Here is a 15054-nt window from a genome sequence, read left to right on the forward strand (position 1 = left end):
CTGGCATCAATCATTACATTCACCTGGCATCAATCATTACGTACACCTGGCATCAATCATTACGCTCACCTGGCATCAATCATTACGTTCACCAGGCATCAATCATTACTTGTACCTGGCTCCTCATGATCTGGAACTCGGTTCGTCCCCCAGGCATCAATCATTACGTGTACCCGCTCCTCATGATCTGGAACTCGGTTCGTTCCCCAGGCATCAATCATTACACACACCAGGCATCAATCATTATGTGTACCTGGCATCAATCATTACGTGTACCGCTCAATCTCATGATCTGGAATCGGTCATTCAAACACCCAGGCATCAATCATTACGTGTACCCGCTCCTCATGATCTGGAACTCGGTTCGTTCCCCAGGCATCAATCATTACGTGTACCTGGCATCAATCATTACACACACCAGGCATCAATCATTACGTGTACCTGGCATCAATCATTACGTGTACCTGCTCCTCATGATCTGGAACTCGGTTCGTTCCCCAGGCATCAATCATTACGTGTACCTGGCATCAATCATTACGTGTACCTGCTCCTCATGATCTGGAACTCGGTTCGTTCCCCAGGCATCAATCATTACGTGTACCTGGCATCAGTCATTACACACACCAGGCGTCAATCATTACGTGTACCCGCTCCTCATGATCTGGAACTCGGTTCGTTCCCCAGGCATCAATCATTACGTGTACCCGCTCCTCATGATCTGGAACTCGGTTCGTTCCCCAGGCATCAATCATTACACACACCAGGCATCAATCATTACGTGTACCTGGCATCAATCATGATCTGGTACCTGCTCCTCATGATCTGGAACTCGGTTCGTTCCCCAGGCATCAATCATTACGTGTACCTGGCATCAGTCATTACACACACCAGGCATCAATCATTACGTGTACCCGCTCCTCATGATCTGGAACTCGGTTCGTTCCCCAGGCATCAATCATTACGTGTACCCGCTCCTCATGATCTGGAACTCGGATCGCTCCCCAGGCATCAATCATTACGTACACCAGGCATCAATCATCTGGTGTTCGTTCCCCAGGCATCAATCATTACACACACCAGGCTCATGATCTGTGTACCCGCTCCTCATGATCTGGAACTTTCCCCAGGCATCAATCATTACACACACCAGGCGTCAATCATTACGTGTACCCGCTCCTCATGATCTGGAACTCGGTTCGTTCCCCAGGCATCAATCATTACACACACCAGGCATCAATCATTACGTGTACCCGCTCCTCATGATCTGGAACTCGGTTCGTTCCCCAGGCAGTATTAAATGAATATTAATTCTGTTCCATGTTTTGTTTATTATTAAACTCACCACTTTCTTCCCGACTCCCAGCGTCTACGTTACAATATCACAAGGATGGAGACATTCTAAACAGGTTGTTTTGGTGTTATGTCAGGTAATGTAAACAAAACATCATGATTGTGACAGTAGCTACTGTTGGTTTCCTCTTACCTTTAATTGCATTGAGACATCCTAGTGCCTCGACATCCTAGTGCCTCGACATCCTAGTGCCTCGACAGTCTAGTGCCTCGACATTCTAGTGCCTCGACATCCTAGTGCCTCGACATCCTAGTGCCTCGACAGTCCTAGTGCCTCGACATCCTAGTGCCTCGACATCCTAGTGCCTCGACAGTCCTAGTGTGCCTCGACATTCTAGTGCCTCGACATCCTAGTGCCTCGACATCCTAGTGCCTCGACAGTCTAGTGCCTCGACAGTCTAGTGCCTCGACATTCTAGTGCCTCGACATTCTAGTGCCTGCCTCGACATGCCTAGTGCCTCGACATCCTAGTGCCTCGACATCCTAGTGCCTCGACATCCTAGTGCCTCGACATCTAGTGCCTCGACATTCTAGTGCCTCTAGTGACATCCTAGTGCCTCGACATTCTAGTGCCTCGACATCCTAGTGCCTCGACATCCTAGTGCCTCGACATTCTAGTGTCTCGACATCCTAGTGCCTCCACATCCTAGTGCCTCGACATCATAGTGCCTCCACATCCTAGTGCCTCGACATCCTAGTGCCTCGACAGTCTAGTGCCTCGACATTCTAGTGCCTCGACAGTCTAGTGCCTCGACATTCTAGTGCCTCGACATCCTAGTGCCTCGACATCCTAGTGCCTCCACATCCTAGTGCCTCCACATCCTACTGCCTCGACAGTCTAGTGCCTCGACATTCTAGTGCCTCGACAGTCTAGTGCCTCGACATTCTAGTGCCTCGACATTCTAGTGCCTCGACATTCTAGTGCCTCGACATCCTAGTGCCTCGACATCCTAGTGCTGAGACATCCTAGTGCTGAGACATCCTAGTGCTGAGACAGTCTAGTGCTGAGACATCCTATTGCTGAGACAGTCTAGTGCTGAGACAGTCTAGTGCTGAGATAATCTAGTGCCTCGACATTCTAGTGCCTCGACATCCTAGTGCTGAGACATCCAAGTGCTGAGACATCCTAGTGCTGAGACATTCTAGTGCCTCGACATTCCAGTGCCTTGACATTCTAGTGCTGAGACAGTCTAGTGCTGAGACATCCTAGTGCTGAGACAGTCTAGTGCTGAGACATCCTGGTGCTGAGACAGTCTAGTGCCTCGACATCATAGTGCCTCAACATTCTAGTGCCTCAACATTCTAGTGCCTCAACATTCTAGTGCCTCGACATTCTAGTGCCTCGACATCCTAGTGCCTCGACATCCTAGTGCCTCGATATCCTAGTGCCTCGACATTCTAGTGCCTCGACATTCTAGTGCCTCAACATCCTAGTGCTGAGACATCCTAGTGCTGAGACAGTCTAGTGCCTCGACATTCTAGTGCCTCGACATCCTAGTGCTGAGACATCCTAGTGCTGAGACAGTCTAGTGCTGAGACATCCTAGTGCCGCGACATCCTAGTGCTGAGACATCCTAGTGCTGAGACAGTCTAGTGCTGACACATCCTAGTCTAGTGCTGAGACAGTCTAGTGCTGAGACATCCTAGTGCTGAGACAGTCTAGTGCTGAGACAGTCTAGTGCTGAGACATCCTAGTGCCTCGACATCCTAGTGCTGAGACAGTCTAGTGCTGAGACATCCTAGTGCTGAGACATCCTAGTGCTGAGACAGTCTAGTGCTGAGACAGTCTAGTGCTGAGACATCCTAGTGCTGAGACATCCTAGTGCTGAGACATCCTAGTGCTGAGACAGTCTAGTGCCTCAACATCCTAGTGCTGAGACAGTCTAGTGCTGAGACATCCTAGTGCTGAGACATCCTAGTGCTGAGACAGTCTAGTGCCTCGACATCCTAGTGCCTCGACATCCTAGTGCTGAGACAGTCTAGTGCTAAGACATCCTAGTGCTGAGACATCCTAGTGCTGAGACATCCTAGTGCTGAGACAGTCTAGTGCTGAGACATCCTAGTGCTGAGACATCCTAGTGCTGAGACAGTCTAGTGCTGAGACAATCTAGTGCTGAGACATCCTAGTGCTGAGACAGTCTAGTGCTGAGACAGTCTAGTGCTGAGACAGTCTAGTGCTGAGACATCCTAGTGCTGAGACAGTCTAGTGCTGAGACATCCTAGTGCTGAGACAGTCTAGTGCTGAGACAGTCTAGTGCTGAGACAGTCTAGTGCTGAGACATCCTAGTGCCTCGACATCCTAGTGCTGAGACATCCTAGTGCTGAGACATCCTAGTGCTGAGACAGTCTAGTGCTGAGACAGTCTAGTGCTGAGACATCCTAGTGCTGAGACATCCTAGTGCTGAGACAGTCCTAGTGCTGAGACAGTCTAGTGCTGAGACATCCTAGTGCTGAGACATCCTAGTGCTGAGACAGTCTAGTGCTGAGACAGTCTAGTGCTGAGACATCCTCGTGCTGAGACATCCTAGTGCTGAGACAGTCTAGTGCTGAGACATCCTAGTGCTGAGACATCCTAGTGCTGAGACAGTCTAGTGCTGAGACAGTCTAGTGCTGAGACATCCTAGTGCTGAGACATCCTAGTGCTGAGACATCCTAGTGCTGAGACAGTCTAGTGCTGAGACATCCTAGTGCTGAGACAGTGCATCCTAGGGCATCCTGGGCCAGTACATCCTAGTGCATTCTGGGACAGTACATCCAAGTGCATTCTGGGACATGTGTTAATGAAACAGGAAAATACACTTACGGACACACATGTCTCCCCTCTCAAAGTAACCCGGGCAACACTGTGAGCGGCGCCGGTACATGGTCCGGACTCCCCGCCGGTAAGCCGTCTTATAGCTGATCCTGTGGGAGAGAAAGAGACACAGGGGGAAGAAGACAGGCATTATGGGACATCAGGTTAAAGAGAGTGACCCTGCTTTCTTCAAAACAGAATGAGACACAGAGGGAAGAAGACAGGCATTATGGGACATAAGATTGAGTGAGAGAGATGTAAAAGGAACAGAGAGAGAGAGAGAGTGATGTAAGAGAGACAGAGAGAGAGAGACACAGAGAGACAGAGAGAGACAGAGAGAGATGGAGATAGAGACTATGAGAGAGAGAGAGAGAGCGAGAGAGAGAGAGACAGAGGGAGAGAGACAGAGAGAGAGACAGAGAGAGAGATGTATAAAAGAGAAAAACATCTGACATTGTAAAATCCATATACACAAACAACAAGTGTGCAGTTAAAATTTGGCAAACACACATTTCTTTCCACATGGCAGTGAGGTGAGACAGGGATGCAGCTGAAGACAAATGTTTACTGTTTGTCAATGCTCTGAAGCTTCTGTCCCCAACCAAGTACTGCCTAGAGCAGCACCTAGATCTTCTGCACAGATTCTGTCAGACCTGGGCCCTGACAGTAAATCTCAGTAAGAACAAAATAATGGTGTTCCAAAAAAGGTCCAGTCGCCAGGATCACAAATACAAATTCCATCTAGACACTGTTGCCCTAGAGCACACAAAAAACTATACATACCTTGGCCTAAACATCAGCACCACAGGTAACTTCCACAAAGCTTTGAACGATCTGAGAGACAAGGCAAGAAGGGCCTTCTATGCCATCAAAAGGCACATAAAATTTGACCTACCAATTAGGATCTGGCTAAAAATAATTGAATCCGTTTTAGAGCCCATTGTCCTTTATGGTTGTGAGGTCTGTGGTCCGCTCACCAACCAAGAATTCACAAAATGGGACAAACCCCAAATTGAGACTCTGCATCCTCTGTGTAAAGCCAAACCTTCCATAACAAAGCCATCACCTACAGAGAGATGAACCTGGAGAAGAGTCCCCTAAGCAAGCTGGTCCTGGGGCTCTGTTCACAAACACAAACACACACTACAGAGCCCCAGGACAGCAGCACAATTAGACCCAACCAAATCATGAGAAAACAAAAAGAATATTACTTGACACATTGGAAAGAATTAACAAAAACAACAGAGCAAACTAGAATGCTATTTGGCCCTACACAGAGAGTACACAGAGGCAGAATACCTGACCACTGTGACTGACCCAAATTTAAGGAAAGCTTTGACTATGTACAGACTCAGTGAGCATAGCCTTGCTATTGAGAAAGGCCGCCATAGACAGACCCGGCTCTCAAGAGAAGACAGGCTATGTGTAACACTGCCAACAAAATGAGTTGGAAACTGAGCTGCACTTCCTAACCTCCTGCCAAATGTATGACCATATTAGAGAGACATAGGACATCAGGAAACTAGGGGTAAATCGCACATCCCTACTTCACAGGAGAGGCACTTAAAAAATAGCTATATATTTTATTATCAAAAAGAGTTTGAGGATAGTAATATGTTGTGCATGTAACTGTTGTGTACTCACCTGTGTCTGGGTCAATGGGGACAGTAATGTGTCTGGGTCAATGGGGACAGTAATGTCTCTGGGCCAATGGGGACAGTAAGTGTCTGGGTCAATGGGGACAGTAATGTGTCTGGGTCAATGGGGACAGTAATGTCTCTGGGCCAATGGGGACAGTAATGTCTCTGGGCCAATGGGGACAGTAATGTGTCTGGGTCAATGGGGACAGTAATGTGTCTGGGTCAATGGGGACAGTAATGTGTCTGGGTCAATGGGGACAGTAATGTGTCTGGGTCAATGGGGACAGTAATGTGTCTGGGTCAATGGGGACAGTAATGTCTCTGGGTCAATGTGGACAGTAATGTCTCTGGGCCAATGGGGACAGTAATGTGTCTGGGTCAATGGGGACAGTAATGTCTCTGGGCCAATGGGGACAGTAATGTGTCTGGGTCAATGGGGACAGTAATGTGTCTGGGTCAATGGGGACAGTAATGTGTCTGGGCAAATGGGGACAGTAATGTGTCTGGGTCAATGGGGACAGTAATGTGTCTGGGTCAATGGGGACAGTAATGTCTCTGGGCCAATGGGGACAGTAATGTGTCTGGGCCAATGGGGACAGTATTGTGTCTGGGCCAATGGGGACAGTAATGTGTCTGGGTCAATGGGGACAGTAATGTGTCTGGGTCAATGGGGACAGTAATGTCTCTGGGTCAATGTGGACAGTAATGTCTCTGGGCCAATGGGGACAGTAATGTCTCTGGGCCAATGGGGACAGTAATGTGTCTGGGCCAATGGGGACAGTGTGTACTCACCTGTGTCTGGGTCAATGGGGACAGTAATGTCTCTGGGCCAATGGGGACAGTAATGTCTCTGGGTCAATGGGGACAGTAATGTGTCTGGGCCAATGGGGACAGTGTGTACTCACCTGTGTCTGGGTCAATGGGGACAGTAATGTGTCTGGGCCAATGGGGACAGTGTGTACTCACCTGTGTCTGGGTCAATGGGGACAGTAATGTGTCTGGGCCAATGGGGACAGTAATGTGTCTGGGCCAATGGGGACAGTGTGTACCCACCTGTGTCTGGGCCAAAGGGGACAGTGTGTACCCACCTGTGTCTGGGTCAATGGGGACAGTGTGTACCCACCTGTGTCTGGGCCAAAGGGGACAGTGTGTACCCACCTCTGTCTGGGCCAATGGGGACAGTGTGTACCCACCTCTGTCTGGGCCAATGGGGACAGTGTGTAGCCACCTGTGTCTGGGCCAAAGGGGACAGTGTGTACCCACCTGTGTCTGGGCCAAAGGGGACAGTGTGTACCCACCTCTGTCTGGGCCAAAGGGGACAGTGTGTACCCACCTCTGTCTGGGCCAAAGGGGACAGTGTGTACCCACCTCTGTCTGGGCCAAAGGGGACAGTGTGTACCCACCTCTGTCTGGGCCAAAGGGGACAGTGTGTACCCACCTCTGTCTGGGCCAAAGGGGACAGTGTGTACCCACCTCTGTCTGGGCCAAAGGGGACAGTGTGTACCCACCTCTGTCTGGGCCAAAGGGGACAGTGTGTACCCACCTCTGTCTGGGCCAAAGGGGACAGTGTGTACCCACCTCTGTCTGGGCCAAAGGGGACAGTGTGTACCCACCTGTGCCTGGTACATTTGAACCAGTTGAGGATGTCAGTACACCTGGTGTAGTACACCTGGTCGAAGGGGTGGGCGTAGGACTCCTGGACCGTCACAGCATAACTACAGCAGAGGAACACAAGGAACACAAATCACAATACGATATAGAAATGGACTTTACAGTCATCCTCCCACTCTATCCTCCATCCTCCCACTCTATCCTCCATCCTCCCACTCTATCCTCCATCCTCCCACTCTATCCTCCATCCACCCCCTCTATTATCTATCCTTTCCCACTATCCTCTATCCTCCCCCTCTATCCTCCATCCTCCCCCTCTATTCTCCATCCTCCCCCTCTATTCTCCATCATCCTCCTCCATCCTCCCCCTCTATTCTCCATCCTCCTCCTCCATCCTCCCCCTCTATCTTCCATCCTCCTCCTCCATCCTCCCCCTCTATCTTCCATCCTCCTCCTCCATCCTCCCCCTATCTTCAATCCTCCCCCTCTATTCTCCATTCTCCTCCTCCATCTTCCATCCTCCCCCTCTATCTTCCATCCTCCCCCTCTATTCTCCATCCTCCTCCTCCATCCTCCCCCTCTATTCTCCATCCTCCCCCTCCATCCTCCCCCCCTCTATTCTCCATCCTCCCCCCCTCCATCCTCCCCCTCTATTCTCCATCCTCCCCCTCCATCCTCCCCCTCTATTCTCCATCCTCCCCCTCCATCCTCCCCCTCTATTCTTCTCCATCCTCCCCCTCCATCCTCCCCCTCTATTCTCCATCCTCCTCCTCCATCATCCATCCTCCTCCTCCATCCTCCCCCTCTATCTTCCTTCCTCCCCCTCCTCCATCCCTCCCCTCTATCTTCCATCCTCCTCCATCTCCCCCTCCATCCTCCCCTCTATTCTCCATCCTCCCCCTCTATTCTCTATCCTCCCCCTCTATTCTCCATCCTCTCCCTCTATCCTCCCCCTCTATTCTCCATCCTCCCCCTCCATCCTCCCCCTCTATTGTCTATCCTCCCCCTCTATCCTCCATCCTCCCCTCTATTCTCCATCCTCCCCCTCCATCATCCCCCTCTATTGTATATCCTCCACCTCTATTCTCTATCCTCCCCTCTATCCTCCATCCTCCCCTCTATTCTCCATCCTCCCCTTCTATTCTCCATCCTCCCCCTCTGTTCTCCATCCTCCCCCTCTATTCTCCATCCTCCCCCTCTATTCTGCAACCTCTCCCTCCATCCTCCCCTCTATCTCCCCCTCTATTCTCCATCCTCCCCTCTATTCTCTATCCTCCCCTCTATTCTCCATCCTCTCCCTCTATTCTCCATCCTCTCCCTCCATTCTCCCCCTCTATTCTCCATCCTCCCCTCTAATCTCCATCCTCCCCCTCTATTCTCTATCCTCCCCTCTATTCTCTATCCTCCCCCTCTATTCTCTATCCTCCCCCTCTATCCTCCATCCCCCTCTATTCTCCATCCTCCCCTCTATTCTCCATCCTCTCCCTCTATCATCCCCCTCTATTCTCCATCCTCCCCTCCATTCTCCATCCTCCCCCTCCATCCTCCCCTCTATTGTCTATCCTCCCCCTCTATTCTCCATCCTCCCCCTCTATTCTCCATCCTCTCCCTCCATCCTCCCCCTCTATTCTCCATACTCCCGCTCTATTCTCCACCCCCTATTCTCCATCCTCTCCCTCTATTCTCCATCCTCCCCCTCCATCCTCTCCCCTCTATCCTCTCCCTCTATCCTCTCCCTCTATCCTCTCCCTCTATCCTCTATCCTCTCCCTCTATTCTCTATCCCCCCCTCTATCCTCTATCCTCTCCCTCTAACCTCTATCCTCCCCCTCTATCTCCCTCTATCCTCCCCCTCTATCCTCTGCCTCTATCCTCCCCCTCTCCCTCTATCCTCTCCCCCTCTATCCTCTCCCTCTATCCTCCCCCTCTATCCTCTCCCCTATCCTCCCCCTCTATCCTCATCCTCTCCCTCTATCCTCCATCCTCTCCCTCTATCCTCCCCCTCTCTCCATCTCCCTCTATCCTCCCCCTCTATCCTCTCCCTCTATCTCTCCCTCTATCTCTCCCTCTCCCTCTATCCTCTATCCTCTCCCTCTATTCCCCTCTATCCTCTCCCTCTATCCTCTCCCTCTAACCTCTATCCTCCCCCTCTATCCTCTCCCTCTATCCTCTCCCTCTAACCTTTATCCTCTCCCTCTATCCTCTCCCTCTAACCTCTATCCTCTCCCTCTATCCTCTCCCTCTATCCTCTATCCTCTCCCTCTAACCTCTATCCTCTCCCTCTATCCTCCCCCTCTATCCTCTCCCTCTATCCTCTCCCTCTATCCTATCCCTCTATCCTCTCCCTCTATCCTCTATCCTCTCCCTCTATCCTCCCCCTCTATCCTCTCCCTCCAGCCTCTATCCTCTCCCTCTATCCTCTGCCTCTATCCTCCTCCCCTCTATCCTCTCCCTCTATCCTCCCCCCTCTATCCTCTCCCTCTATCCTCTCCCTCTATCCTCCCCTCTATCCTCTCCCTCTATCCCCCTCTATCCTCCCTCTATCCTCTCCCTCTATCTTCCCCCTCTATCCTCTCCCTCTACCTCTATCCTCTATCCTCTCCCTCTATCCTCCCCCTCTATCCTCTCCCTCTATCCTCTCCCTCTATCCTCTATCCTCTCCCTCTATCCTCTATCTCTCCCTCTATCCTCTCCCTCTATCCTCTCCCTCTATCCTATATCCTCCCCCTCTATCCTCTCCCTCTATCCTCTCCCTCTATCCTCTCCCTCTATCCTCTATCCTCTCCCTCTATCCTCTCCCTCTATCCTCTCCCTCTATCCTCCCCCTCTATCCTCTCCCTCTATCCTCTCCCTCTAACCTCTATCCTCTCCCTCTATCCTCTCCCTCTATCCTCCCCCTCTATCCTCTCCCTCTATCCTCTCCCTCTAACCTTTATCCTCTCCCTCTATCCTCTCCCTCTAACCTCTATCCTCTCCCTCTATCCTCTCCCTCTATCCTCTATCCTCTCCCTCTAACCTCTATCCTCTATCCTCTCCCTCTATCTCTCCCTCTATCCTCTATCCTCTCCCTCTATCCTCCCCCTCTATCCTCTCCCTCCATCCTCTCCCTCTATTCTCCATCCTCCCCTCCATCCTCTCCCTCTATTCTCCATCCTCCCCCTCTATTCTCTATCCTCCCCCTCTATTTTCCATCCTCTCCCTCTATTCTCCATCCTACCCCTCCATCCTCCCCTCTATTCTCCATCCTCCCCCTCTATTCTCCATCCTACCCCTCCATCCTCCCCCTCCATCCTCCCCTCCATCCTCTCCCTCTATTCTCCATCCTCCCCTCTATTCTCCATCCTCCTCCTCTATTCTCCATCCTCCCCTTCTATTCTCCATCCTCCTCCTCTATTCTCCATCCTCCCCTCTATTCTCCATCCTCCTCCTCTATTCTCCATCCTCCCCTCTATTCTCCATCCTTCCCCTCTTTTCTCCATCCCCTCTATCCTCCCCTCTATTCACTATCCTCTCCCTCTATTCTCTATCCTCTCCCTCCATCCTCCCCCTCTCCCTCTATCCTCTCCCTCTATCCTCCCCTCTATCCTCTCCCTCCAGCCTCTATCCTCTCCCTCTATCCTCTCCCTCCATCCTCCCCCTCTCCCTCTATCCTCTCCCTCTATCCTCCCCTCTATCCTCCCTTCCCTCTATCCTCTCCCTCTATCCTCTCCCTCTATCCTCTCCCTCTATCCCCCCTCTATCCTCTCCCTCTATCCTCTCCCCTCTCCCTCTATCCTCTCCCTCTATCCTCTCCCTCTATCTCCCCTCTATCCTCTCCCTCTATCCTCTCCCTCTATCCTCTCCCTCTATCCTCTATCCTCTCCCTCTAATCTCTCTCTCCTCTATCCTCTCCCTCTATCTCTCCCTCTATCCTCTATCCTCTCCCTCTATCCTCTCCCTCTATCCTCTCCCTCTATCCTCTCTAAATCCTCTCCCTCTATCCTCTCCCTCTATCCTCTATCCTCTCCCTCTATCCTCCCTCTATCCTCTCCCTCTATCCCTCCCTCCCTCTATCCTCTCCCTCTATCCTCTCCCCTCTATCCTCTCCCTCTATCCTCTCCCTCTATCCTCTCCCTCTATCCTCTCCCCCTCTATCCTCTCCCTCTATCCTCTCCCTCTATCCTCCCCTCTATATCTCTCTCCTCCCCTCTCTATCTCTATCCTCTATCCTCTATCCTCTCCCTCTATCCTCTCCCTCTATCCTCTCCCTCTCTATCCTCTCCCTCTATCCTCTATCCTCTCCCTCTATTCTCTATCCTCTCCCTCTATCCTCTCCTCCTCCTCTCCTCTATCCTCTCTATCCTCTATCCTCCCCCTCTATCCTCTCCATCCTCTCCTCTATTCTCCATCCTCCCCTCTATCCTCTCCCTCTATCCTCTCCCCTCTATTCTCCATCCTCTCCCTCTATTCTCCATCCTCCCCTCTATCCTCCATCCCTCTCCTTCTCCATCCTCCCCCCATCCTCCCTCCTCTATTCTCCATCCTCCCTCTATTCTCCATCCTCCCCTCTCATCCTCCCTCTATCCTCCTCCCTCCTCCCCTCTATTCTCCATCCTCTCCCTCTATTCTCCATCCTCCCCTCTATTCTCCATCCTCCCTCTATTCTCCATCCTCCTCCTCCCTCCATCCTCCCCTCTATTCTCCATCCTCCTCCTCTATTCTCCATCCTCCCCTCTATTCTCCATCCTTCCCCTCTCCCTCCATCCTCCCCCTCTATCCTCCCCTCTATTCCTATCCTCTCCCTCTATTCTCTATCCTCCCTCCATCCTCCTCCTCCCTCTATCCTCCCTCTATCCTCTCCCTCTATCCTCATCCTCCAGCCTCTATCCTCTCCCTCTATCCTCTCCTCTCTCCATCCTCTCCCTCTATCCTCTCCTATCCTCCCTCTATCCTCTCCCTCTATCCTCTCCCTCTATCCTCTCCCCTATCCTCTCCCTCTATCCTCTCCTCCCTCTATCCTCTCCTCTATCCTCTCCCTCTATCCTCTCCCTCTATCCTCTCTCTCTATCCTCTCCCTCTATCCTCTCCCTCTATCTCTCCCTCTATCCTCCCTCCTCCCTCCCTCTATCCTCCCCTCTAACCTCTCCCTCTATCCTCCCCCTCTATCCTCTCCCTCTATCCTCTCCCTCTCCCTCTATCCTCTATCCTCTCCCTCTAACCTCTCCCTCTATCCTCTCCCTCTATCCTCTCCCTCTATCCTCTCCTCTATCCTATCCTCCTCCCTCTATCCTCTCCCTCTAACCTCTATCCTCTCCCTCTATCCTCTCCCTCTATCTCCTCTATCCTCTCCCTCTATCCTCTCCCTATCCTCTCCCTCTATCCTCCCCTCTATCCTCTCCCTCTATCCTATCCCCCTCTATCCTCCCTCCCTCTATCCTCTCCCCTCTATCTCCCCCTCTATCCTCTCCCTCTATCCTCTCCCTCTATCCTCTATCCTCTCCCTCTATCCTCTCCCTCTATCCTCTCCCTCTATCCTCTATCCTCCCCCTCTATCCTCTCCCTCTATCCTCTATCCTCCCCTCTATCCTCTCCCTCTATCCTCTCCCTCTATCCTCTATCCTCCCCCTCTATCCTCTCCCTCTATCCTCTCTCCCTCTATCCTCTCCCTCTATCCTCTCCCTCTATCCTCTATCTCTCCCTCTATCCTCCCTCTATCCTCTCCCTCTATCCTCTCCCTCTATCCTCTATCCTCTCCCTCTATCCTCTCCTCTATCCTCTCCTCTATCCTCTCCCTCTATCCTCTCCCTCTCCCTCTATCCTCTCCCTCTATCCTCTCCCTCTATCCTCTCCCTCTATCCTCTCCCTCTATCCTCTCCCTCTATCCTCTCCTCTATCTCTCCCTCTATCCTCTCCCCTATCCTCTATCCTCTATCCCCTCTATCCTCCCCCTCTATCCTCCCCTCTATCCTCTCCCTCTATCCTCTCCCTCTATCCTCTATCCTCTCCCTCTATCCTCCCCTATCCTCCCCTCTATCCTCTCCCTCTATCCTCTCCCTCTATCTCTATCCTCCCCTCTATCTCTCTCCCCTCTATCCTCTATCCTCTCCCTCTATTCTCTCCCTATCCTCCCCCTCTATTCTCCATCCTCTCCTCTATTCTCCATCCTCCCCTTCATCCTCTCCCTCTATTCTCTCTATCCTCCCCCTCTATCCTCATCCTCTCCCTCTATCTCCATCCTCCCCCTCTATTCTCATCTCTCCTCTATTCTCCATCCTCCCCCTCCATCCTCCCCCTCCATCCTCCCCTCTATTCTCCATCCTCCCCTCTATTCTCCATCCTACCCTCCATCCTCCCCTCCATCCTCCCTCTATCCTCCATCCTCTCCCTCTATTCTCCATCCTCCCCTCCCCTCTATCCTCCTCCTCTATTCTATCATCCTCTCCTCTATTCTCCATCCTCCCCTCTCCATCCTCTCCCTCCTCTCCATCCCTCTATTCTCCATCCTCTCCCTCTATTCTCCATCCTCCCCTCTTTTCTCCATCCTCCCCTCTATCCTCCTCTATCCTCTCCCTCTATCCTCCTCCATCTCTATCCTCTCCCTCTATCCTCTTCTCTATCCTCCCCCTCTATCCTCTCCCTCCCTCTATCCTCTCCCTCTATCCTCTGCCTCTATCCTCTCCCTCTATCCTCTATCCCTCCCTCTATCCTCTCCCTCTATCCTCCTCCCTCTATCCTCTCCCTCCCTCTATCCTCTCCCCTCTATCCTCTCCCTCTATCCTCTCTCCTCTATCCTCTCCCTCTATCCTCTCCCTCTATCCTCTATCCTCCCCCTCTATCCTCTCCCTCTATCCTCTCCCTCTATCCTCTCCCTCTATCCTCTCCCTCTCCCTCTATCCTCTCCCTCTATCCTCTCCCCTATCCTCTCTATCCTCTATCCTCTATCCTCTCCTAACCTCTCCCTCTATCCTCTCCCTCTATCCTCTCCCTCTATCCCTCCCTCTATCCTCTCCTCTATCCTCTCCCTCTATCCTCTCCCTCTATCCTCTCCTCTATCCTCTCCCTCTATCTCTATCCTCTCCCTCTATCCTCTCCCTCTATCCTCCCCCTCTATCCTCTCCCTCTATCCTCTCCCTCTAACCTCTCCCTCTCCCTCTATCCTCCTCTATCCTCTCCCTCTATCCTCTCCTCTATCCTCTATCCTCTCCCTCTATCCTCCCCTCTATCCTCTCCCTCTATCCTCTCCCTCTATCCTCTCCTCTATCCTCTCCCTCTATCCTCTCCCTCTATCCTCCCCCTCTATCCTCTCCCTCTAACCTCTCCTCTATCCTCTCCCTCTATCCTCTCCCTCTATCCTCTCTCCTCTCCCTCTATCCTCTCCCTCTATCCTATATCCTCCCTCTATCTCCTCCCTCTATCCTCCCCTCTATCTCTCTCCTCTATCCTCTCCCTCTAACCTCTATCCTCTCCCTCTATCCTCTCCCTCTATCCTCTCCCCTATCCTCTATCTCTCCCTCTATTCTCTCCCTCTATCCTCTCCCTCTATCTCTATCCTCTCCCTCTATCCTCCCTCTATCCTCCCCCTCTATCCTCTCCCTCCATCCTCTCCCTCTATTCTCCATCCTCCCTCCTCCTCTCCCCTCTATTCTCCATCCTCTCCCTCTATTCTCCATCCTCCCCCTTC

At 51.8% G+C, this 15054-nt stretch overlaps 1 protein-coding gene across 1 annotated transcript in view; it reads right to left on the minus strand.

Moving 5' to 3' along the window:
• Positions 1-4127: 4127 nt before the first annotated feature.
• megf11 (multiple EGF-like-domains 11) overlaps positions 4128-15054 on the minus strand; it is a 184530-nt gene continuing 173603 nt past the window's right edge. The window contains exons 4-5 of the mRNA XM_042327617.1: positions 7398-7499; positions 4128-4254 (exon numbers count right to left, since the gene is read on the minus strand). Of these exons, the coding sequence (XP_042183551.1) occupies positions 4128-4254; positions 7398-7499 (229 nt within the window). The remainder of the gene's footprint in view (positions 4255-7397; positions 7500-15054) is intronic.

The sequence above is a fragment of the Oncorhynchus tshawytscha genome, linkage group LG01 (assembly GCF_018296145.1).
Source record: "Oncorhynchus tshawytscha isolate Ot180627B linkage group LG01, Otsh_v2.0, whole genome shotgun sequence".
Lineage (NCBI taxonomy): Eukaryota > Metazoa > Chordata > Actinopteri > Salmoniformes > Salmonidae > Oncorhynchus > Oncorhynchus tshawytscha.